General features: G+C 39.3%; 2 protein-coding genes across 2 annotated transcripts; one reads left to right on the forward strand and one right to left on the reverse strand.

Annotated features, from left to right (window-relative positions):
- Positions 1-10,429: 10,429 nt before the first annotated feature.
- On the forward strand, positions 10,430-15,752 carry LOC141657832 (uncharacterized). The gene is made up of 3 exons (XM_074465179.1): positions 10,430-10,560; positions 11,281-12,087; positions 15,167-15,752. The coding sequence occupies exons 1-3, from the start codon at positions 10,541-10,543 to the stop codon at positions 15,474-15,476; spliced, it is 1,137 nt and encodes a 378-aa protein (XP_074321280.1). The 5' UTR covers positions 10,430-10,540; the 3' UTR covers positions 15,477-15,752.
- Positions 15,753-16,452: 700 nt separating this feature from the next.
- Positions 16,453-23,821, reverse strand: LOC141657833 (uncharacterized). Its single transcript, XM_074465180.1, has 8 exons — positions 23,335-23,821; positions 20,921-21,640; positions 19,807-19,902; positions 19,648-19,731; positions 18,859-19,093; positions 18,620-18,780; positions 17,792-18,070; positions 16,453-16,955 (listed from the first exon to the last, which is right to left on the reverse strand). Exons 1-8 carry the CDS (start codon positions 23,665-23,667, stop codon positions 16,899-16,901), a joined length of 1,965 nt encoding a protein of 654 aa, XP_074321281.1. The 5' UTR covers positions 23,668-23,821; the 3' UTR covers positions 16,453-16,898.
- Positions 23,822-25,493: the final 1,672 nt, after the last annotated feature.

The following is a 25,493-nucleotide window of genomic DNA, read 5'->3' on the forward strand; positions in this document are numbered from 1 at the left end:
TGAAGCTAGCAGGCGTATAGCTCGTTGTCCCCTCTTATCCATATCCGGTGGATAGGTACCATTGAGCTTGAAGTTCAGGATTGCTTGGAACCAGGGTTCCTGTGCGATTTCTTCTTCATCGGTAATTTGATGGACATAAGCCGGCTCCGACCGTGCGTCGATACACAAAGGCATTTCCATCATGTAATCTGGTATACTTATCAAAGATGCAAGTTTCGCAAGAGCGTCTGCAAATTGATTTTCCTCTCGAGGTAGGTGCAAGTAGGTTACATGATCAAAGAATTGAGCGACTTGGTCGATCCTAGCTTGATAGGGTGCTAGGCTTTCGCCGATTTTCCAGATCCTGTAACTTGGTTGATGATTAGTGACGAATCTCCATGCACTCGGAGGTTTTTGATGCCTAAGCTTATGCCGCTTGTAGTCCAATTAAACAAGCCTCATACTCATGGGCGTTGTTTGTCACCTCGAAGTCGAGTTTGACAGCGATCGGTGTATGCTCACCTTCGGGAGAAATGAGCAACACTCCTATCCCAAATCCTCTTAGGTTTGATGCTCCATCAAAGTATAGGTCCCAGCAGTCTACATCTGTTTGAAGTATATCCTCGTCGGGAAATGACCAAGTATCTATGGCTTGTGCGTCGTTGATGGGATTTTCTCAAGAATTCGGCGACGGCGCGACCCTTTATTACTTTTAGTGGCACGTATTTGAGGTCAAATTCTGAGAGCATCATGGTCCATCTTGCTAGGCGTCCATTGAGGACAGGTTTCTCGAAGAGGTATTTGACTGGATCCATCTTGGAGAATATTTTGACGGAGTAGCTAAGCATGTAGTGGCGTAGCTTCTTTGTTGCCCACACAAGAGCGAGGCATGTCTTTTCGAGTTGTGAGTATTTGCACTCGTACTCCAAGAACTTCTTACTTAGGTAGTAAATAGCTCTTTCTTCACTTCCTACGGTTTGAGCTAGCATAGCACCCATGGCGCTTTCGATTCTTACGTGAGATACAAACCAAGAGGTTGATCTGGTTGTGGTGGCATGAGCACTGGTGGTTTAGCCAATATCTCCTTGATTCGGTCGAACGCCTTTTGACAATCATCATCCCACATGGTGTGGTCTGTCTTCTTGAGTTTCTTGAAGATAGGCTCGCAAATCATCGTAAGTTTCGATATGAATCGACTTATGTATTGAACTTTTCCCAGGAATCCTCTGACTTCTTTCTCTGTTTGAGGTTGTGGCATTTCAATCAGAGCTTTGATTTTCGAGGGATCTATTTCTATACCTCGTTGGCTAACGACGTATCCTAGGAGTTTGCCAGATGTTACCCCAAATGTGCATTTCTGAGGATTGAGTCTCATGTTATACTTCCGTAGCCTTGCGAAGAACTTGCGAAGGTTCGCAATATGTCCCTCTCTCTCTTTGGATTTGACGATCATGTCATCTACATATACCTCAACTTCTTTGTGCATCATGTCATGTAAGAGTGTAGTTGCGGTGCGTTGGTATGTAGCTCCAGCGTTGATCAATCCGAATGGCATTACCGTATAGCAATAGGTTCCCCATTGGGTGACGAACGCGGTCTTGTGCATGTCTTCCATGGCCATTTTGATTTGGTTATAACCCGCATATCCATCCATGAAGGATAGTAATGCGTGGTCTGCATTATTGTCCACCAATATGTCGATGTGAGGTAGAGGAAAGTCATCTTTCGGACTTGCTTTGTTCAAATCTCTAAAGTCAACACAAACTCCTGATTCTCCCATCTTTTTGGGTACGGTACTATGTTAGCCACCCAATATGAATACTCGGAAACTTTGATGAACCCGGCTTTGAATTGCTTATCCACTTCTTCCTTGATCTTTAGGGCCCATTCTGTTCTCATCCGTCAAGCTTCTGTTTTGCTGTGCTTGAAACCTGCTTAATCGGAATCCTGTGTTCGGCGATATCCCCGTCGATCCCTGGCATGTCTTTGTAGGACCAAGCGAAAACGTCTTTGAATTCATTTAAGAGGTCTATGAAGTCGGCCCTTTCGGTAGAGCTCAAGGTAGTCCCTATCCTAAGTTCTTGGGGTTCTAGTTCGGTTCCTACATTGATGGGTTCGGTGTCTTCAATTACTGGTCCCCCTTCCCTTTCCCGTAGTATTTCTTTGGCTACGTAGGGAGGTATTTCGGTCAAGTCTGGGTTTTGGTCATCCTCAGTATCATCATAAACAGAATTGCACTCAAGATAACGCAAAGAGTAAGCAGAACCCGATTTATTCATATTAAGATTTGAGTAAAGTTGAAACAAAGAAGCCAACCGATCCATGGTCAAGTGGCGGCAAGGAACAAACGATAGTTGGGGCATTTCCCGAACTATCGTGACTACTTGAAAGTAAGCTAGAGAAACGAAAGGAGTGGGGGTGACGACAGAGTAGACTCTCTAATGACTTCTCTGTACTCGACTCGACTCCGACTCCGACTCGATTCGAACTCGTCGTCTTCCCGCTCTTCCTTGAACATCTCTCCTTCTCCGGTGGTGAGCTTGAAGAGTCTTCCTTGATTGTTGGTCCATTTGATTGATTTTCTCCATCCTTTCTCGCTTTGCTTTGATTTCGTGATTAATGCGGTGGGGTTGAAGCGATCGTCTTGAAGTATTGTAGTAATGATCTCATCCTGCGCGGCCCTAACAAATCGGTCCTCTCCAAATAGGAGGCTAACAGCTTGTTCGTCTAAGCAAGGTGCTTGACGGGTTTTGACGGTAGGAACCGTTTCTGGAGGTATGAAGCAGCAATCGTGAAAGATCTCGATTCCGGCTAACTTCCTCTCGAGGTAATGCCAAGGTTCGGGAAATCCATGAAAGAGTTCCGAACTTCCTTCTTGAACGAAGTACCCATTCAAGGTGGGGAGATATGGCCTCATTTGGACTCCTACATACTTGCGATTTTGGACTTGAGCAAGCATTTCGAGAACTTCTTCAGCTGTGGGTTTGTACCCTAGTCCAAGTGGTATTCTTGATGAGTTGCCTTTCTTGTATGGCGCGAAGGTGTTCTTCCGAATTGGGTTCAAAGGCATTCCAGGGAAGTATCCCTGATTTTTGAGTATGTGATTGACCACTAAGTTAGAGTAGGGATTGTAGTACAAGGGTGCCAACTCGCTTTCTATGACACTTACACTTTGGAAGCCCCCAAGTTCGTATATGGGATCCGTAAGGACTTGATTGCTTGATCAAGTTTCTCGATTATTGCCTTGATAGGCGACGAAGTGATTGTCACAACTTTGCCATTGAGTGGGATCTTGATCTTTTGGTGAAGGGTGGATGTTACTGCTTTGGAAGCATGAATCCAAGGCCTTCCCAGAAGTATGTTGAATGAAGCTTCGATGTCCACTATTTGGAAGTTGACCTTTCGCTCGATTGGTCCCGTGGCTATGGTTAGGCTAGCAAGTCCAACCACTTTTCGTCGCGTACCGTCATATGCGCGTACACCTTGACTTGTAGGGGTCCAATCCGATTCTTTCATGCCCAGTTTATATGCCGTTTTGAGGGGTATGACGTTGACCGCGGAGCCATCATCTACCAAGGTCATTGGCACATTTTTCTTTAGACAGATGACAGTGATGTATAGAGCGAGGTTGTGACTAGCGCCAAAAGGTGGCAAGTCTTCGTCTGAGAAAGTAATAGGATTACTTAACTTTGGTGATTCTTGGAAGACCAAGTTGACTACATCTTCGGGAGTAGAGTTATGTGCCACATTCAATTTGGCCAAAGCTTGCAGTAAAGCTTGGCGGTGTGGAAATGAGCTTGCCACTAGTTGCCAGACTGAAAGATCAGCCTTGGTTCTTTGTAATTGCTTGAGCAAATGATCGGTGGGGTCGTCTTCGTTGTCATTTGGTGTGCTGACATTGGTTGGACTGCTTTGAGTAGTACTTTGGTATGGACGGCCCGAGCGAGTTAGGTGATCCACATCTTGGTCTTCGCCATTTTGGACTATCTCTTTTAGTAAGGAGTTTTCGATGAGATACTCGTCCTCATCGTCATCGGCCCAAACCCCATTAATTGCAGCTAGTTCTTTCATCCTCATGATGTCACTTTCTAGTCGTATGATTTGATCAACTAGTCTATCGACCAAGGCGACTACTTCTTGCATAGTGGCATTTTGAGAGAAGGTCAAAGGCGCGCGTTCTTTAGGCGTTGCCTTGGGATCGCGTAAGATCATTACCATGTTTTCTAATTCCCACACTTGTCTATCTACACTCCTTGCCCACGCGATGAAGTCGGAAATGGTAGGGGAGATGGTAGAGTGGAGTCTTTCCTTCTCAATTGCATGAATTTCATTTTTGGTGGGAGAAATGAGATGTGAGCAATCTAAGGTAGATTCGTCACTTGTAATCACTAGAACTCCAAGAGGATTCTGAGTGTTGTTGGGCTTACCTCCTGGTGGAATTGGAAGCCGACCATCTTCAATCATATCTTGAAGCACATGTTTCAATTTGTAGCATTTTTCTGTGTCGTGCCCCTTGCCCCTATGGTATTCACAGTAAGAGTTTTCATCCCAAAACTTGGACTTCCTTTCGGGTTCGGGAGTAGGTCCAATGGGTTGGAGTTTGCCTTGCTTCATTAGCCTTTTTAGAGCATTGGAGTACGTGTCCCCAAGGTTTGTGAATTTCCTTGGTGGGCTAGTTTTCTTGGATGGCTCGAGAAGGTTAACTTCGTCGGTCTTGCTAGTAGAGCCGTATGAACGACTTGTGGACCCTTGATATCCTCGACCTACCGTTTTGGACAAGAGCCCTTTGCGGATGTCATCTTCAATTCGTGTCCCCAACACGGTTAAATCTTTGAAAGTCTTGATGTTTTGATATCTCAAATGGTTGGCATATATGGGCTTGAGATTGTCCACGAACTTCTCCACAAGAGTGGCCTCATCTGGACGTTCTACTAGTTGAGTACTAGTCTTCCTCCACCTACTTAGGAAGTCGGTGAATCCTTCTTTGTCATTTTGGGTAAGAACCTCTAGAGTGCGCATGTTGACTTGGATCTCGGCATTATCCGCGTATTGTTTCGAGAACTCAATGGCGGCGTCCTCCCAAGTAGCGACCTTTTTGTGATCTAAAGTGTAGAACCATTGCTTTGGGATGGTGTCAAGAGATGAAGGAAAGATCCTTAAGAACATCTCGGGTTTGATGCCTTTGATAGACATGTAGTCCTTGAAGGCGCGGATGTGGTTCAAAGGGTTCCCATGTCCTTTAAACTTAGGGATATCCGTCATGCTAAAGTTAGTGGGCAATTTGGAATTGACGGCTTCATACTTACGATTGTTCTCCCTGTAAATGTCATCCCCCTTAAGGTACATCAATTGCTCCTCTAGGTATTGGAGTCTTTTCTCAGCTGCAGTTGTCCCCATGAGAAGATTCTCATCTTTGGACTCGTCATCGGAAAAACCTAGTGCTTCACTTTTAACGGGAGGTAGCTTTCCCTCTACATCAAAGATGCGGCCTTCGATAAGCTCAAGGCGGTCATAGGTTTGTTCTTGAGTGATTTGCATTTGGGTTATCGCGGCTAGGATTCGATCATTACTCTCTTGAATTTGCTGGAGGTTTGTATCATCACTTGACCCAGGCATCTTGGAAACTGGATAAGAGACCGGCGACGAATCAAAACACGATCGACCATTCTATCACATTTGCTAAAAGAGGAAAAGTTTGACTCGTGAAGTGGGTGTGTGCCACTTGTGTTGAGTGAGCTTTTGAAGAAAGACAAGGTCTTTGAAAATGTGTGTCCTAGCCAACTGTAGTGTAGTTGTAGGAGTGGACTCGAAGTGAGGTTTGAAATGGGCTTGTGGCCCGAATTTTGACACGACAAACGGACAGAGTTTTGACCGGACTTTGTACTAATTAAAGGCCCTATTTTCGAAATTCTTGATTGAAAACGGGTTTTGATTTTTTGAAAATTGGCCATGATTTGTTTTGAAATGGTGATCACATAAGGTTTTGCATATTTATACAAGCATTATAACGGGATGCTGAGTGCATTTAGAAAGGTTTTGGTTTAAAGGTGGGTTGCCATACCGAACCATCAAACCCGAAGTCTCAGGGAGAGGCTCGTGCCAAACAAGAGTAAGGCCGATTCCTAGTCCATTTCCTCAAGTAGTGAAGGCCCTTGATACAAACAAGAGTAAGCATCATGGTATGGATGACGTCAATCGCTATCCATCCTTAGGCCCAAATAAGAATTAGGACCGTTTAGACGGGACGATTGGTCAAATGGGTTGGGTTGGGCCTAGGAAGGCCGATTAAAACGGTCTAGGAAGACCGAGTTATGAAAACCGACAATTGTCTTGTACAAACTTGTTCCCTAACCTTGTTCGAGTTTCACCCTAGCTACACGTGAGTGTATGTTCCCATGGAGTCGCCAAACCGTGACACGGGCCGCCCGGGGGCGCTTGGGACGAGGGGAGCTCGGAAACAACAAGCGTTTGCATTTTGTAAGGAGTCGCCACCAATTTTTATGGGAAATTGGAACCGTTCGAATACCTCATGTCATGTCAAGACATAAAGTAGTGACATGAACACTAAGCAATCGTTACCCTTAGCATTCTATGTCTAGAATGACTCTCGTGGATGCCAATGAACACGGGTGCTCACGGAGATCTGGAGTAAGGGGTGAGGGTACGTATTAGGAAGCTCTTTTGATCGAACACCTAATCCCGCCCGCCTCGATAGCGGCCTCTACTAATGATTAGGGAAGTTATTTGTACTTGATATATCGCCGGCTATATGCATGCAATGCAACATCCATAGATTAATCCTAGCATATGAAGAATTTAACTAAGTCGGTGAACAATTAGTTTAGCATACAATTTGGTCGAAGTAGGAGTTTAATGTTAATTTACATGTAAAATCATACAAACAATAAAAGCAATACAATAATTATAAATTACAATAATGAAAATTACATTAATTACATTGGAAAGGCGATTTATGTCGAAAATACCTTTAAAACGGATAATTTGAGAAAAAAGGAACAAAAGAATAAAAACACGACAGATCAGAAGGTGATAATACGAATATTAGTTGATTAATACGTAGCTAAATAACTAAGGTCAAGGCGGAAAGGAGTTCGAGAGACAAATCACCCGAACAGCGCAGAGACATCTGCGCCCTTTGGAAGAGGCGCAGCGATTCTTTGCGTCTTTCCAAGGGTGAGTTCTCGGCTGTGGCCGAACCGCAAAACCGTTAATGTTGATTGTTAATTTTAAAGGATTGATTGCGATATTTGACTCGGATGGAAGTGATTTAATGAATTATTTACATATGAATGATGGTCATGAAGGCAGTAAACAATGAAACATGAATGAGACGGAAATTAGACGGATTAATTATGTGAAGGGTCGATGTTAATAAATGATTAATTAGACTAAACAAACAAACGAATTAGTTAACTAAACATGACGAACTATCAATGAATATGGATGCAAATATATCAACGATGAACTCCAGAAACTCAATATGAACGAAATTGAACTTCTAAAACCCAGATTTGAATATTAATGCCGAAAACCCGTAAATATTGATTATCTAGGATTTAAGTCGGAACAATGATGAATTAAGCACATTAATGATGAGTGAACAATTATATACATGTGAATTGGTATGTTATTATGATGAACGAATTAATGAACAAAAAGAAACAAATAAAACAAACAAAAACACGAATTACAGAGGACGGAGAAGAAGAAAAGAAGCAGGAACTGCGGCAGCCTCACGAAGAGGCGCGGCAGGTGCTGCGCTCCTTCGAAGAGGCGCAGCAGTTGCTGCGTCTTTTCTCTTCGTCTGTCTACTGGAAATCCGTAAAAAGGTTTTAAAGACGGTTTTTAGAAATCGGTTTTAACGAGGTACTTTCGACATAAACCTTACAACGATGATATGATAAATAAAATACAATAAATAAAAGAGAGATTTACACCCTCAGACTTACATGTTGACGGAACGAGAAGAACTAAGAAGATCGATTAGTGATGCTCGACGCGAACGTAAGGAAAGAGTGCCCTCGAAAGAGGAAAACGATTTAACAAGTTGATTAATTAGATTGATTGAGTGTAGTGGTCAAATTGGTCGGTCCTGCAACGGAGAGGCTGGTACCCGGAAAGATCCGAGCTTACGTGGTCGAATGTTCAAGCACGTAGGCGCCAATTAGTAAGAACGAAGTCTAGAATGCAAAGGGAGAAGAGAAGGGCGGACACTCGCGTGAGAAATATGAGGAACGAAAGCTCCTATTTATACTAATCACACGGAGGAATAGGGTTTCGGAGACTCTTTGGAAGTGAATCTCGGAAAGATATAAAAAAGATACGTAAATCATGCAAAGAAGGGCACGGGAAGAGGCGCAGCAGCCATCGCGTCTCTTGGAAGAGGCGCAAAGACTCTTCGTCTATTCCCAGGAGGTTTCCTCCTGTTTAAGAAAGATTTCCGTGTTTTAGTTATGGTAGGACGGATTTAATTCGATTATCTTTTGAATATTACGGGATATTATTTGCCAAAAGATAAAATTTGAGAAATATGGAATAGAAATATCCTAACATTCCGAACATTCGACTCGGGATTTAACATTATCGAAAAAATGGAGACGGTTTTTGACCCGGACTCCGAATGTACTCTAATTACTGCCAAAACGACCGTATCGGCACGTAGATGACAACTAAGAGGTTGACATTAATTTTTGAGCAATCACTTGACGATAATCTTACGAACTGTCACTAATCGTTCCGCGAATCAAACATGCGGCCCAATCATCACCGGGTGGTTTGCGAGGGGTGCAGAAACGAGGTGTCTACAGGAAGAACTAAGAAGATGATTAATAATGAAAAAAATGGGTCCCGCCTAGCACTTAACCTGCTGCATCAGGTCATACACAGAGCAATTCTATTCTATGGGAACGGGTGTATTAGTTGGTAATATTCGTAGTTAAATGAAAGTATAGAGTATTTTAAGAAGGGGTGCAATAGTTCATAGTATTCTCATTAAATAACCCTATTAATAAATTATAATATTCACCCCCAAATCGATTTGGGGATCTAGGGTTTCTGGAAAATGACATCAATTGAAGCAAGGGAGAAGAAGGGGCGGCAGGTGTTGGTGTACTCCGTAGTGGTTTTGGCGGACTAAAAATTAATTGGGAAAAAGAGTTTGATGTGATAAAGATAAGACATGAGGGCTATGGTAGTTTAGCTTAGGCGATCAATATCAGAAGTCTTGCTCAGCCAAAACTCAACGTTTCTTGTCACATATATTCTCCTGGTGAGGAGATCTAAAAATAAAGCTTTTTATGATTCTACATTACAAATGGCGGAAATAGGGTACCTTTTGGTGGAGCTCATTTTCTCTCCATTTCCTCAAAAGAAATGGAGAGGTAAGTACCTATTAATGGCCCGGATCGCATATTGACAACATCTAACGGTTCTAAATTTACGCATAAAAATAAAGGAAAATGAGGGTGGAAGAGGAAATTATTATTTAAGGAGATTGTGAGTGGAAATGGAGAGAAAGGAAATGGAGAGGATCCATTTCCCTTTTGGTGGTTACAACAATGCTAATTCAGTACAAGCATTCAATCATGAATTTTAGTGTTAATTGTAGAGAGAATGGCGGTCTTATGAGGTTGCTCACATGTGTGGTAGCGATCTGGATCGAATTTCTTTCCTCGAAAATCAGGGGAGAAAAGGAGGCGAAATTGTTCTGGTTTAATTGGCAGAAGATGACGACGAGATGGTGATGGCCATGGTGGTGAAGGGTGGTTGAAAATAGTGTAAATGAGAGAAGGATTACGTTGGGAGGATGATGTGGTGGTGGACTGGTGGTGATGGGATTCACTTAACTTTTGACCTGATTTTACAGGTTAAAAATATCTCGAGTATGATACGAGAAGATAAGGTCAATAGTTTGGTTTATTGTGAGTTAAATTGGAGTTCAGAGTATTTTGGGAAGGTGATTGATAGTTTGGAGTATTCATATTAAATAACCCTTATAATTATTAACTTACTTATTTAGTTAATTAGTTAATGCACACGTATTCATTTAGATGATCACTACATTCCTCATTTAAAAAATATGCTTTTTGGAGAGAAAATATAAGACCTCACCTATTCTTTTAGTAAATAGGGGACGTGGTTACGCCACACGATGAAGAAGATTAATGATTTTATGTTTAACTTTAATTTGCTAATTGTAACAATTTTTTATATTCAGTTCGTTATTCTAAGTGCTCAGGCCAATACTAATACGATGCCCAAGTTTTAAGTTTTTAACCCTTTTATTTAAAACGAAAAAAAGATAAACTGAATTCATAACCGACCCGACTAACCCGAGCGAGCCTCGACTATCAACTCGAGTCGACCCAACACCAAACAAATGTAAAATGGGCCAACTTAATAAGCCTCACCCCAAAACGTAGTCAAGTCACAAACCCTCAAATTGAAAGCACACATTATTACACACACAAAACACAAAACCAAGAAACAGAAAGAGAAAGCTGCGATTTTCCGACGAACGACCTTGAAATTTCAGCCAATCATGTACTATAACAAATCTGGGTAATTTCTACAATCATCCTAATTTCAATCTTCTTTTCAAATTCATAGTATTTCTTCCACTTTTGTGTAATTTGATTAGTGTTTGGGTTTTCTTTTGTAATCCAATTGAAATCCGATTATTTGACCCCTTTTTTGTATTGATTTTGATTTAGTTAGGGTTTTTAGTAATTGAAAAACTGGGTATTTTTGTTGTTGGGTGTGTAGACAGAAAGATTGCGCTGTTGAGAAGTATGAATCGGGAGATTTAGGGTTCTTTTATTGTTAATTGGGTTCAATTTTTGTTGGGCCAATGCGGGAAAGTTAGTGTTGTGAGGCCGATAGCGATTTACGACGTGTAGTTCGATTTGATGTTTGATTTGGGTTTAGTAGCTGTATCATCTAAAGTCTCTTTTGATTCAAAATTAATGATAACTTTAAATAGTTGCAGTTAATGATTTCGTTGCGAAATTTATTACTCTATGGTGCCAATCAACCCACCAACCCGAAATTTAGGTTAATTGACGCGGTATTGTCTCAATATGAGTTCATTTATAAGATATAAGGTTTCGATTGCAGAATTGTTGGGAAATAGTATTTCAAGCTCAAGTTTATCTTAGTCAATAGATTGGAGTCTCATTAGAATGGGTAGTTTTGGTTTGTATGCTTTTCCTCGTATGAGGGAGTTATTATACTGGTGTTGTCGGTGGTTGTTACTTATGTTGGTTCTGAAATGTTGTATAGATATGGTGATTATGGAGATGGTCGGGAAATGCCTCCAAAGCGTCAACGGCTGGACCACTCGTCTTCATATTATGGATCTTCACTTAGCTATGGGGTTTCACCTACCTATGGTAGTTCAAGTGCCTATGGTGCTTCACCTGGTTCGAGCTACATGTATAAATCAAACCCGTATTCCGGACATGGTAGCGCGGTTCCTTCTTTCCCGGCTGTCCGACTTCGTGGTCTTCCTTTTGACTGTACAGAGGCCGATGTTATTGACTTTTTACGTGGTCTAGACATTGTTGATATTCTCTTTGTCCACAAAGGAGGCCGTTTTTCTGGGGAAGCCTTTTGTGTTTTGGGGTACCCTACACAGGTAGACTTTGCTCTCCAGAGAAATAAGCAGAATATTGGCCGTAGATACGTAGAGGTTTTCAGGTGCAGTAGGCATGAATATTACAAGGCAATAGCATATGAAATATCGGATTCTCATAGTGGATCCCCACGTAGGGGTTCTAGAGCGAGGTCTCATGATGATGGAAAGGACTTGCTTGAACACACAGGGATATTACGATTAAGAGGTCTGCCCTTTTCTGCTAGGAGTGAAGCTATCAAGAAGTTTTTCAAGGATTTTGATCTTGCAGATGATGCCATTCATATGATATATAATTCTGCTGGAAGAGCATCCGGGGATGCTTTTGTGAAGTTTGCTAGTGCGGAGGATTCTAAATCTGCCATGGTTAAAGACAAAAAGACCCTTGGAAGCCGTTATGTTGAGCTGTTTCCTGCAACGCAGGAAGAGATGGATGAAGCAGTTGCTTCAGGAAGGTGAACTTCTGTTCTCTTTTATACCGTGTTCTACCTTTTCTTTTCCTCTTACTTCGTTACTTGTTTGACTAAAGAAAATATTGATAAATGAAAGTGATTGGAAGGAAAATAGTCATTCTCCCATGATAAGTTTCGCTGTTTCCATACTTGGTATCAGTTTGGTCATGTAATAGTTCAGTGCTCTTATTTTATAGAAGAATCAGTTTCATTTCCTTTTGAGTATTTGACATCCATTCTTGTTCCTTTCATTTTTGCCTAATACCTTACCAACCTGTCCCATAAAAATTGAAATCCAATTGTAGTATTGTACCCATCCACTGCTCTTGTCTTGTTCGAAAGCAAACCACCGGTTAACGGCTATTTGCTGTTTCTCTGTTGCTCACTGTGAACTTATTAGTGTCCACAGCATTTTCTCTAGTTTTTGTCGCAGGGGCGGATTTGGGGGGTGGAAAGGGAGAGCAAGTGCCACCCTTAAATTTTAGAAATAATTTAATTTTGGTACTAATTAGTAGCATTATCCTTCAATTGGCTGAATGGTTGGAGCTTTACTTTATAAACAAGACCACTAGGGTTCAAATCCCACCAAGAGCATTACTTTTTGGGAAAAAAATGCAAACCAAACATTCTTTTAGTAAAAAAAAATTCTGGTGCCCTCCCTAAGTAAAATCCTGCGTCCGCTCCTGTTCTGTCGTATAGTTCATGTTATTAATTAACCCTATTAAGTGCATGTACAATCCCCGGTTATTTATATTTATAAAGAGTTTTTTGTCAAAAACTACCTAACATTTTCCTCATTTTCATAAATACTACCTAAAGTTTTTAATTTTGCGAGAAACTACCTTATATTTTTTTCTTTTGTTGAACACTACCAAATTAAAAATTCCAATCAAATTAGACAAAATTCTTACTCGAAAACATGGATATTTGGTATTGTACATTCACTATTTACTATACTTAACCTGACAGCCAACTGATTTGATTAGCTACTAACTCATTCACTTCAATTTTTTTTACTACAATTTTGACTAGTTTGCCCGAAATTGTGGCTAATTTGGATAAAATTATATGACTAATTCGACACACATTTCTACTTATTTTTCGGAATTTTAGTTAATTTGGCAAGAAATTTGTCGAATTTGCTCATTAATTTCAATTTGGTAGTGTACGACAAAAGTTAAAAATTATAAGGTAGTTTCTCGCAAAATTAAAAACTTACGGTAGTCTTTATGAAAATGAGGTAAATATTAGGTAGTTTTTGACAAAAAACTCATTTATAAAAGACAAAACTGAAAAAACAAATTTCTCATTTCCCATGTTCGCTTATTATGACCCAATCTAAATGGAGACCTAGCTTTCCTTTGCTCTTCCCCTAGAGTTCGAGAGAGCTCCCTATCTATAATTTGGAGAACACTTAAAAAACAAAGGGAGCACCCTGTCGTGGGAAACAAAAGTCGTTTATGGTCTCCAGCAGTGGAGACCATCTTGGAGAGCATTTGGAGAGGTCCTATTTTACATGCTCCAAGTTTTCTGTTATATGATACTATAACTGGTATTAAGACTATTAACTACAACACTGACCCATATGAAAATTAAATGTATAGTTATTCTTTAAGTTAGTGGTATATGGGTAAGATCTGTAGTTATTTATGACTGTCTTTCAAGGGAGTAATTGTCAAATGGTCTTGTTTAAGACGGTCATGCTAACGTAGGATGAGAATCAAGAGATCACCATCGCAACCCAGCACCTTTGAAACGACCTAGAAAATGACGTGCACCTCTGTTTCTCCTTTATTCTTCTCCCAACGCGCAGATCTGGGTGACTGTGGTGGACGTCAAAGGACAGTCCACATGACGAACTCTTGCGCATCTATGGTGGTGGAGGTCGAAGTAGGAGGGAGAAGGAGAGAGAGGTGGTCTGAGATGAGGGCTGTTAGGGAAGAGAATAAAGGAGAGCACCAGTCACTGAATTATAGGAGAGGCAAGGTGATGGTGGACATCTTGCTCGGAGATGGGCGATTAAGTCGAGCGGCAGGTGGTTCTCCAGGTAGGGGTTGGATGGGGATGGGTTAGGTGTCTGGTGGGTGGGGGTGGGGTGTTAGCCCTGTTAGGGTTATTAGGTCAAATTATTTAAATAATAAATGGGATATTCTACATGGTACCCCCCAATTTTTCGATTTTCTACATGGTACCCCTACACTTTTTAAAACATACATGGTACCCCTAATTGTTGTCATTATCACTAAGTGTACCTCTAAATTTTATTTTCCGTCAGTTAAACTCAGTTTTAGGTGTTAAGTGATGACTTGGACGCGTAACCAAGCTTGTCATTTATTATCCCATGACATAAGGACTCTATTAGGCTCAATATCCATCTCGATCCTAATATTTATTGATATATATGGGCTAAATGGGCTAAAAATTTTTTGACGGAAAATTTATTGATCCCCTGCCAAATTATCACGTCCAAAGATGGATATTGAGCCTAATAGGGTCCTTATGTCATGGGATGATAAATGACAAGCTTGGTTACGCGTCCTAGTAATCACTTAACGCCCAAAACTGAGTTTAATTGACGGAAAATAAAGTTTAGGGGTACACTTAGTGATAATGACAACAATTAGGGGTACCACATATGTTTTAAAAAGTGTAGGGGTACCATGTAGAAAGTCAAAAAATTGAGGGGTACCATGTAGAATATCCCATAATAAATACTCCGTATATACTTTGCTCATGAGGGCAGTTTGGTAGAAGTCACTAAAAATGTTGCCGGAAGAAGGAAAAAGCTTTCTAAAACCAAAAGTGGAAAGAAAATAGAAAAACGGAGGAAATATGGATATGATCTGTAGTTTAACGGGTTGGTCTCCCATTATAGTAACATGAGACTCTCTTTCAAAGTTTCAAGAAAAAAACAACTACCTAAAGGAATAACTACCCACTGTGATTTCATATTGGTTAGTATCATGCTTCATGAGACGCTCTCGTTTGACAATCTGTGTAGTTTTTAGGGAATTATTTCAAGTCGCTTGTTGATCTATGCCTATCTAAAACAAACTCTTGGTTCTTTTCCATATACATGCAGGTCAGGTGATGAGGGCCCCAAAGAGCCTGTGAAACATACAGGAATCTTAAAAATGAGGGGGCTACCCTTCTCAGCCACCAAGAAGGATGTGTCGGAGTTCTTCAGTGGATTTGTTTTGAAAGACGAGTCCATCCACATCACTATGAATTTGAATGGGAAGACAACTGGTGAAGCGTTTGTCGAGTTTGCAAGCGCTGAGGATTCTGAGGCTGCAATGCAGAAGGATCGAAAAATCCTAGGAAGCCGCTATATCGAGCTTTTTGCTTCTTCCGAGGATGAGCTAAATGAGGCGCTTTCTAAAGGACGGTGAATGCTTGTTAATTGCTGTTTCTTTAGTTGATTTGAGCTCAATATAGATTTCTGTACTGTGATCGATTCCCAGAACATATACAGTCTGTAGTTGTCAAGTCCACATGGCATTTTACGCTAGTTTTAGATCAGGATTCTCTCATTCGAAATTGCAAGTTTATAGCAGTTTGTTCATTTGTATTCGTATGTCTTGAACCCTTGTCTGAAAAGAAAACGCCCTTGAATAACTTGGAAGAACTCAATGGTTTGGGTAGAGAACCGAAACATGACAAAGGTATATCGCTTGGTCTTGAATATGTTTATAGCTCCACGTATGTAGGTGGAAATGAAAATTATCACCACCGGTGTGTTCTCTGGCCTCACAGCAGGTTATTGTCGCTTTCAAACTGGTGGTTAGGTTGTGGGTGGTTCTGCTAGTAGTTTTGGGTGGTCAGGTGAGTCTATTAGTGTATTTTATCGAGTTTCTTAGCTGAGTATAAAACAAATGTGAGGAAAAAATTGGGTGGAAAGAGTATATAAACTATTTTTTTTTTTTTTAGATCGAGTATTAACTACCCACTTTGATCCTCATACAAGGTCGATTTTATTATACCCCGGAAAATTATTAGAACTGGTGTAGTATTCGTCAACTCGTCTAGTTTGCAAGTGCGTGCTGCGGTTTGTGACTTCTGAGGCTAGGGAGTATTAGTCTCGGGCGAGCCTATTTCCACGACCATGTTAGGCTGTTCCCCAAAAGGAACACCCTCGATAATGAACAATTATTTCCCCTCTACCAAACATGAAAGAAGATGATCGCACTCAGTTTCTTCCTGAACTCTTCATCTAAAAGGAACAAGGCCTTGAATAAACTTGGAACTCCCCTTGTTTGTTAGAGAACCGGAATAAGACCAAGGCGATGTTGCTTGATTTCAAGAACTGTTACGACAAAGGAGTACAAAACAAGGCGCAAAAGTTTTTTATTAGCGCCAAAACCTGATTCTCGAGTTTGACAAGGGTAGATGTAATTTACAAAAGTATACAATTTTCGAAAGTTTTGGAACGGCAGAGGATTACAACATTTCCACTACCATTAACAATGATTCTACACTGATTCCTCGATAATGTGCCTCGACACGACTCAAACCATACATACCTCAGATTTGACTTTCAAATCTGAGCAAAAAATCTCTAATCTACAAGCACCTGTAATACACAATTGAATGCCAATAATAAATCTGACCTTCGAATTAGAATCCGCTCAAGCAACCTCACATAACAATCTTTCATTGTTATGTACCAGAGCAACTCTTGGTGCTATTCGAGGGCTCGTGGGTGCACCATTTCCCATATTTATAGATTGATGATCCGAGTAACGCGAATGTAGAGCCGAAAATGTCTTGTACAAAGAATTTGTGAAGTCATGGAGAGTGTACTCTTAAGATAGTTACTTCAAGGCTTCACCGAAACTCATCAATTGCCCCATTGCAGTTCTGACACGGAGCTGAAGAAAAACAATATAAAACCCAGGAAAAGGACTCATAAGGTGATTACAAGAAACATTCTTGAAGAGACGAACTTAAACTGTTGTGTATCAATAATTTTATCACCAATTTATGTACGAGACAATCTTACAATAATTTATTGTAAGATCACATTACTCAAAAATTAAAGAGACCTCTTATAAATTATTAGTGACCTTTCTACTGTCAATAGTCACCCCTTTTATCTAGGTACCAATTTCATATTGGTATCGTTAATGCCCTTTTTTTTAGATTAATCAATTTTCGCTTTATTGACCTTTTATATTTGGATAAATTTTCTAGTAACCGGATATGACGACTTTTATTACAAAAATACTAGTATTATACAACTGGTTGTACAAGAGCATTGTACAACCATAATCAATTTTGCTGAGCTTATGTGTATTTTTTTCGAGCTCTTATATATATATATATTTTTTTTTTAATTTTTTGATGTCAAAAATTAAAATTTAATTGAGCTCTTATATATTATTTTTGAGTTTCATTATAATTTTTCAAGTTCAATATTTTTATAATGGAGTTCGGATTCTTTTAAAGAAAGCTCATAATCTATAGGTCTAAGCTCAACCAAATAATTCTAAAGCTCGGGTTCTTTTCTATACAACCAATACAACTGGTTGTATAGTCTATTTACTGCTTTTATTAACCCATTTGTCTTTTACTTTAAAATAATCTCAAGTTATCATAAGACCAATTTCGACTCACATGTAAGACCGTCTCATATAAGATGTTCTCCAAGAAACAAAAAAGACTTGATAAGCTAAGCATTAGGCAAGTATGCAATGTACTAACTCACCTTCACATCTAGACAAGAATCATTGGCCATTTTGCTTATCTGAGAACATACACCAGCAGTACGCAGCTTGACAAACCGACTATATGCCCCAGGGCTGCTCGGGAAAGTCAGATTCACCACAGCCCAAACACTTGCTGTTCGTAATTTATCGTCGTTGCTATCTAAAAACTTGATTAAAACAGGTTGACCATCATTGCTACCATCTAATAGGAGTTGCTGCAATACAGCTTCCTTATGGACCTCATTTCCAGTTGCCACATTAGCAAGTATATACATTCCCTGGCACAAAATCACATTACAAGGATATAAGTAACAATGCAAACATATAAATAAGCGCTAAACAATTGGACCACTGCTTCTCAATGCGAAGGTTTTCAGCTTGCAGTCATAATGTATTCTCATCGTGGAATGTAAAAATATAGACACCGTGGCTTCAATTTTTTTCTATTGTCATTCATCTTCCATTTGAACTTAATCGCTTACCTATGCGAGGCCTAAGAAGCTACAAGTCTACAACACAGGTATGATGAGGCAATGAGCATAAGTGTGTAACTACTAAAGTATTAATGGAGTAATTTCATCCAAATGCAAGGAAACAAAAGGACCAGAAGGAAATGCAAATTTGCTTGCTCCAAAGACCCTAGTGAAAATTTTGGCCAAAATTTAAATCAATTTTATTCTACCAATGTCTAGTACTCCCTCCGACCCACACCAATGGTAATATGGACCCACTTTTCTCCTCATAAAAAGTGGGTCCATGTTACTATTGGTGGGGATCGGAGGGAGTAATAAAGATAAAGTAGGGTCCACAACAATTACAGAGATTACCTGAATGTAGACTTCGGATTTTGAACTACTTCTAAGTTGTCTTACAACTGCATGTAATATAATGCCATCCTCCATGAAAACATGCTCAATACACTCGATACATCCATCCACAAGATTGCGAACAAAAGAGAGAGCTTGCACTTGGACACATGATTCCGGATCTGCACATAAATACAAAAGGGTGATCATGAGTTTGCAAAACTAATATTTCATATTATGAGTTTGATGTCAATAAATACCGCATATGAGACTGGATATTGTAGATGGGGTCAATTCTTGAAATATCTGGTCTTTCAGCTGGTTTTCAGCAAGGAATATAAGATTCTTCAGAGCCCATATGGCATTCAACCTCACGGTACCATCCATTGATGTTGATAAATGAACAAGTTGTTTGACACCTCCATATTGATAAAAGGTTGACTTGCGCGAAGTGAATTCCACTACGACATTAACTAAAGCACTAAGTGCCGCAACCTGCACTAAGTTATGCCAACATATTACATGATGGGGCTGGGAAAAATTATTCGACCTCCAGTTCACCGATATCACTTTTTTTTGGGTGGTGGGGGAGATCAACTAGTCTGAATAGTCGTCACGAGTTTTGAAAACATAAAGCCTGGTAATGACAGGAACACCGGAGCTTTAACTGCTCTGCAAACGTAAAAAGCATTGATTGGGATGGCAGAGTTACGATCCCTATGAGCCTCCTATATTTTTCCAGAAAATGTCAGCATGACAATCAAAGTAGAGTCAAGAAACAGACTCCCAAACCGTACAATGGAAAGCTATTAATCCCAAAAAGTACACCTAACGGGTAATTTGAGCCACAACAACTTCGGTATTTCAGGTTTCAAGAGGGACGAGGATACTATTTTTTATTAAAATTGCTTCAAATCAATCATTTCCTGGCAATTAGCAATTAGCAATTAGCAGAAGTAGTGAAATGGGCAGTGAAATGTTACATTACATGAAAAAAAAGTAGTCTCTCCACATATCACATACCAATTAGCAACAGTAACAAATTGTACCTGGACAGCAGCAGAAACATCATTCATAAGTTGAATCAAGGGAATCACGACAACTTCATTCATAAACAAACCTGCACTTAAACTCTGAAATAGATGTTTTTAGAGAACTTATAGATTATATGAAAATATAGTCACCTTTATGTAAGGACTAGTACCAACCTTGATTGACCGAGAAACACTTCGCAAACAAACACAAGCTGCAACTCGCACATCAATGTTCTCATGAGTTAATGTCTCGGCTACCTTCTTGAGGACCTATAACATGACAGCAAGTGTAAGATGATTGATAAATACAGATTAAGATATTAGTCTCACCAGCAAAATGTGATTATCCCATTTTCTAACTTGGGAAGTGAGATTGCAATCTATAACTAGACATCTCTTAGAATTTGACAACGCATTCATAACTTCATCAAGAGTTGCTAAAAACCAGTGTCAAATGTATGTTAATTCATAGAGTTTCTCTGCTTCATCAACTACAACTAGCCATACTCTAAATTGATTATAGAACAAAGGGAAAGAAATACGTGCTACAGAGGGAATAAGAGTACATATCAGATATGTAGAAAAGTTTGAAACACATCGGAAAGTTGGGTATTCATGTCATAAGCGTAAAACTACAAAAGGTCTATGTGGGGTAAGGGGGGTAGTATAAGTAAGCATGGAAGGCAGAATTTAGTAAAAATGAGAAATATGGGATTTCTAAAGGCCAGGATAGCTCAACATGTCCAGGTAAAAACTTGACATAAGTGGAGGTCAAAAAATTAGAAAGATGAACATGAGAACCATTTCAACCACGCAATCACGATTAATCAAAAAATTACGTGCTGACCAGTCAAAGTCCGGCTTGCATGATTCACATTAAACTTGGAAAAACAAAAAAAAACAGCATTTAGTGTTGCTAGTAGAGTTTTCAAATGGTTTCCTTATGAAGCTAGTAGCATAGCTTTGTTTATACCGGCTAATGTTTTTCTTTCTTTTTGGAAATCAGGGGTGTAATACTATTCGACCTGTTTTTTTTTTTTACCCCGTGAGGAGTACCGAATACTCTATTATTCTTCAAATCTCTAAAAAAGAACAGAATAAAAAATAAGATTCTTAATGTTGATTTATATAATTGAAATTAGGCCAATCCTTGTTGATTTGGTTGTAGCACAAGTTACAAAATCGAACAATGCCAAAATGAATGATGAATTCATCCAAACAGAGAAGCACTACGAACGATAGATAAACTAGGAGAGACAATCAGAAGACCCATTCACGGAACACAAACCTCAAGAGATAGAAACCTGGACCTGCAGGCTTCCAACTTTGCACAAGCATCGGCAAGAGCCAAGAACAGTCCTTGCAAGCGTTTAGGTTGTATTTGATCTTTCCTTAGATGCTGACTGATTGTGTCAACAATATCTGCCTCAAAGGCTATTTTTTGTAGATCCTCTTTTCCTCCAATCAAAGAGGACAATGCAAACGGAGCTTCATCGCCAACTTGACTAGGATCCTCAAGAAGCTCAAGCAAGATATGTATTAAATTCTTTCTTAGTCCGACATCTTGCAATTTACAGGGGGAAGTGTTCAAAATAGCAATCACGCACATGGAAGCAAGAAGCCGCGTACGAGGAGACTTATCCTTTATTAGCTCACAAGTAGCTCTGAAAGCTCTTCCATCCTCAGCTTCGATAAACTTTGAATTGACATCGGGATTGTTCCTAATTATAGAGGTTAGAGACTCCAAACCATCATCTCTCTGTTTCAAAGAGCCTCCAAGAAGGTTTATAAGTTTATTTAAGATCCCAGTCTCATACAATGCCTTCTGCTCAGCATTTGACTGACATGAATGTGTTATGATAGTAGCAGCAAGCCCTGTAAGATTCTCACTTTCGCTATTCAAGAGAGAAAGAATGAAGTTCATGTTTCCCTTTAAGAGAAAATCGTACTTAGGGGCCAATTTTGATTGATATATAATTTTAAGCGATCGAGCAATTGCATCCACAACCTGCATAATATTAGAAGTTCAATGTGAGGTGACCAAATAAGCTCTTTGACTCTTTCGAGATCTTTGACATCATAGGGCTGGTTATTTACACATCTGTTGTTTAGTGCACTATAGAATATAAACAGCAAATAAACCATATGTGAAATGATTGGAAGTGTCAAATTTAATTAATACCAACACTTACTTCAACTCTTTGATATCATAACCCAACACTGTCATAATCTTACAAATGTTACAATTATCTATCAAGCTCTTGATTCTTATACAACTAATGCTAGGTTTCCAGATTAGAAAGTTAAAATAAACTTCGTAAAAAACTACTCATTTAAATGAATGTGGCTGTAACTCCTTATTCAGTCCACGCACTCATATAACCGTCTTTTATAAAGTTGTACTCCATACAACAATAACACTACAACTTAATTATGCAGAATTACACTTTAATTTGGAGCAACAACAACATCGAGTAGTTCTCAAAATACAAAATATCATGTAAAAGAGTTCGATCATCTGCAATACGATGGTATTGCAATGAAAAAAGCTGCCATTTTTCTTGAATCAGTTGGTCTGAGTCTCTGAGAGTAATTACAGTGGAAGAAATACATTCAGCAGCAAACAGCTATAATCAAAATAGCCTTAAAATGTAACTTCCGTTGCTTTCTCCATCCACATTTGCCAGCGACTATATTAATTGCTACAACCACTAACATTTCAATTTACTATTACTCCATGACCCTCTCAATCTCTCGTCCCCAACATTTTAACTTTTTTATCATTAACCGTATTTAATTTAAACTGCCTCAAATAAGCTCTCTCCTACATAATTTCTTTTTATCATCGTATTTACTAACAAGTTACAAAATTTCAACAGAATTCCAACTCCATTCCTAGTTTTTCCAATCTTCCAGAACAATGACAATACTAAACAAGGACTCTTCTTGAAACAACCTCGCTTTTTCTCTCTATTTAGCTTTCGACTTTGCTAACAAAGGCTCTAAGTAACAATCTCCAACATAATCAACATAAAGTTTCATGATTCTCAGCTCCACCTCTCCAAATATTAGCTTGCTTCCAGAGAAAGCTGAAATGGCCTTAACCGTGCTAAAATACAGCATGAAAAGAATGAAAATCCAAAATAAAAAATTCTAAAAAATTATATGAATTTGAAAAAGAAACTCAAAATCAATCAAAGGTAACAACTAACAAATCGATAAATTTGATCAATTCACCTCAAACGAACAACGAGGACACAAAACAACCTCAAATTTAGCTTTCGACTTGGCTAACAAAAGCTTCAAGCTAAAAATCTGCTACTCTAATTAACATAAATTTTCATGATTCTCAACTCCACCTCTCCAACTTTGAACTTACTTCCAGAGACAGGCGAAACATGCAGCTTCAAACGAGCGAAAATCCACACGAAAACAATAACCGAAACTTGAAGATTGCACTAAACAGTAAAACACATACAGTTCATCAGCTGCTTCAAACGAGCTAAAATACCGGATTAAACAACGACAAGCGCAATTTGAAGATTATAACAAACATTAGAACAACATACACTAGATCAAATTGTAAAATTCTAAACAACAAAATACGAATTACAAAAAACAAACTAAAAATCAATCAAAATCACGAAATCTACAAAACACAGTCAATTCACCACAGCATCAACATCAATACATCATTCATACCTTATCATTCCGATACTCGACAAGCCGAAAAAGCAGTGAAAGAACACCGGAATCAAGCACAGCCTTAACGCCATTATCAAGACCACAAGAGAAACTTCCGATGACAGCGGAAGCCTCAATGATTCCGGAAAAGTCACCGGAGTCAACGGCAGAAGACAAGGCAGCTACAACGGCGGGTACGGCACCTAGTTTGACATATGAGAGCTTCTTCGTTCTATTTCCGATGATTTGATTCTTCAATTTACGAAGAGATTTGAAGTTCGTTTCTCTCTCCGCCGTGTTCAGCCGGTAAATTAGGTTTTCCGGTAGGTTTGCGGTGGCGGATGTTGGCATCGCCGCCGTGTACGGTGGTTTTCGAAGTGGGTGGAGGAGAGAGAACGGAGGGGGAAGAGTAGTGGTAGAGAGAGAAAGAGATGTGTTTTTGCGCTTTTTTTTTTTTTTATTGTTTCGATTTTTTTTTTCGGGGAATTATTACATCCCAATCATTATTTTGCTTTAATTTATTAATTCTAACAAATATTAAAAGGTAAATAAATAACGACTAATATATACATTTAGTCATTTATCTTAAAAATATTGGTCTAAATCAATAAGCTATGAAGTTTTTGAACTTTCTTTGAGTTTTATTATCATGTTTTGATAATAAAACAATGAACATTGTTAATTTTAGTGTATAGAAATAAGTATTTGTTTTGGTCGGCTTTTCTATTTCTATGGATAATTTGGATTTGGATCCTCTCCATTTCCTTTCTCTCCATTTCCTCTCACAATCTATTTTATTAATAATTATCCCTTCCACTCCCATTTTTCCTTTACTTTTATGCGTAAATTGAGAACCGTTAGATGTTGCCAAGATGCGATCCGCACCATTAATAAGAACTTGCCTCTCCATTTCTTTTTAGGAAATGGAGAGAAATTGTGCTCGGATAATTTAGTCTTCTTGGGGTTCTCGCTGACCTTCTAGCGTCTTCTTTAGAGCATCCACAATAAAAAGGATGAGACATCCTCTTAACACTCTCTTTCTTCTAAGAGATCATCCTCTCTATTGTGAGGCATAAGGGTGGGCATAATCCGGTCCGGACCGGAATCGAGTGGACCGGAACCAGAATTAAAAATTCCGGTCCAGTCTCCGGTCCACCATTTTCCAAGATTCCGGTTACCGGTCCGGGACCGGAATTTTCCGGTTTGGACCGAAATGCCCGGAATTATTGTTATTTTCATTTTTTTTCTTAAAATTGTATTTTTATTCCGGTCCGATCCGGTCCAATGGACCGGAATTTAAAAAAATGGGTAATTCCTGTCCAACCGGTCCGGTCCCGGACCGGAATTTTTGTAATCCGGTCCGGTCCATGAATTTTGCCGATTCCGGTTTCGGTCCAAACCGGTTCCGGTCCGGTCCGGTTTTGGACCGGTGCCCAGCCCTACTGAGGCACATGTTACATGTCCTCTTAGCAACAGAAATATACTTACTTCCTCTAGTTGAACTTAAAACGCATCAAGTATAAAAAGATTGTGAAATGTCACAAGCAAAACTGTCACATTTACACAAATTACTTTTCGCAAATATAAAAAGATAAACAAATAACGACTATCATATTTCACATTACAAATTCTCATTTAAGACGGTCAGACTGGTCTATCCGTGTTAAACTTAAAACGCATCAAGTAGTAAGGATAAGAAAAAGCCACATTACATCAAGAAAAGTGGAAAACCAATAAAATGTCTTATAATTGACCATTTTAAGCTCAAATTGAATACCTCCGCCTTAAAAGAGACATACTGATTTCACATATTTTTGGCGCAAAAGAGACCTACTGATTTCACAAATTCTCATTTTTATGTCAGGAATATATTTGACGGATAATTTGATTCTGCATACTCAATTTTTACTTGTTATTCAATGGTCCACTTCCCTTCCCTTGTTTTTTGGCAAAACTAAAAATAAACAAATGATTGGGACGAAAGAAGTCTGTGCACAAAATTAACCAAAATGAAGCTATCTACTAAGGCCCTGTTCTTTTGGACTTAAAGTCACTTAATTTCGATTCGATTCGATCCTATAAGTTCGATTCGATTCGAGATCCTATAAGTTCGATTCGAATCCTATAAGTTCGATTCGATTCGAGATCCTATAAGTTCGATTCGATTCGAGATCCAA

This window comes from Silene latifolia, chromosome 5 (assembly GCF_048544455.1).
Source record: "Silene latifolia isolate original U9 population chromosome 5, ASM4854445v1, whole genome shotgun sequence".
Classification (NCBI taxonomy): domain Eukaryota; kingdom Viridiplantae; phylum Streptophyta; class Magnoliopsida; order Caryophyllales; family Caryophyllaceae; genus Silene; species Silene latifolia.

Bases quoted from the DNA above. Each gene is read 5' to 3' on its own strand.
- LOC141657832 (XM_074465179.1), top strand. From the start codon at position 10,541: ATGTACTATAACAAATCTGG. The intron at 10,561-11,280 runs GTAATTTCTACA...AATGTTGTATAG, and splicing joins ATGTACTATAACAAATCTGG to ATATGGTGATTATGGAGATG. The intron at 12,088-15,166 runs GTGAACTTCTGT...ATATACATGCAG, and splicing joins GAAGCAGTTGCTTCAGGAAG to GTCAGGTGATGAGGGCCCCA.
- LOC141657833 (XM_074465180.1), bottom strand. From the start codon at position 23,667: ATGCCAACATCCGCCACCGCAAACCTACCGGAAAACCTAATTTACCGG. The intron at 18,781-18,858 runs GTATTTATTGAC...ATTTATGTGCAG, and splicing joins AATATCCAGTCTCATATGCG to ATCCGGAATCATGTGTCCAA. The intron at 16,956-17,791 runs GTGAGTTAGTAC...GTTTTTCTTCAG, and splicing joins ATTCTTGTCTAGATGTGAAG to CTCCGTGTCAGAACTGCAAT.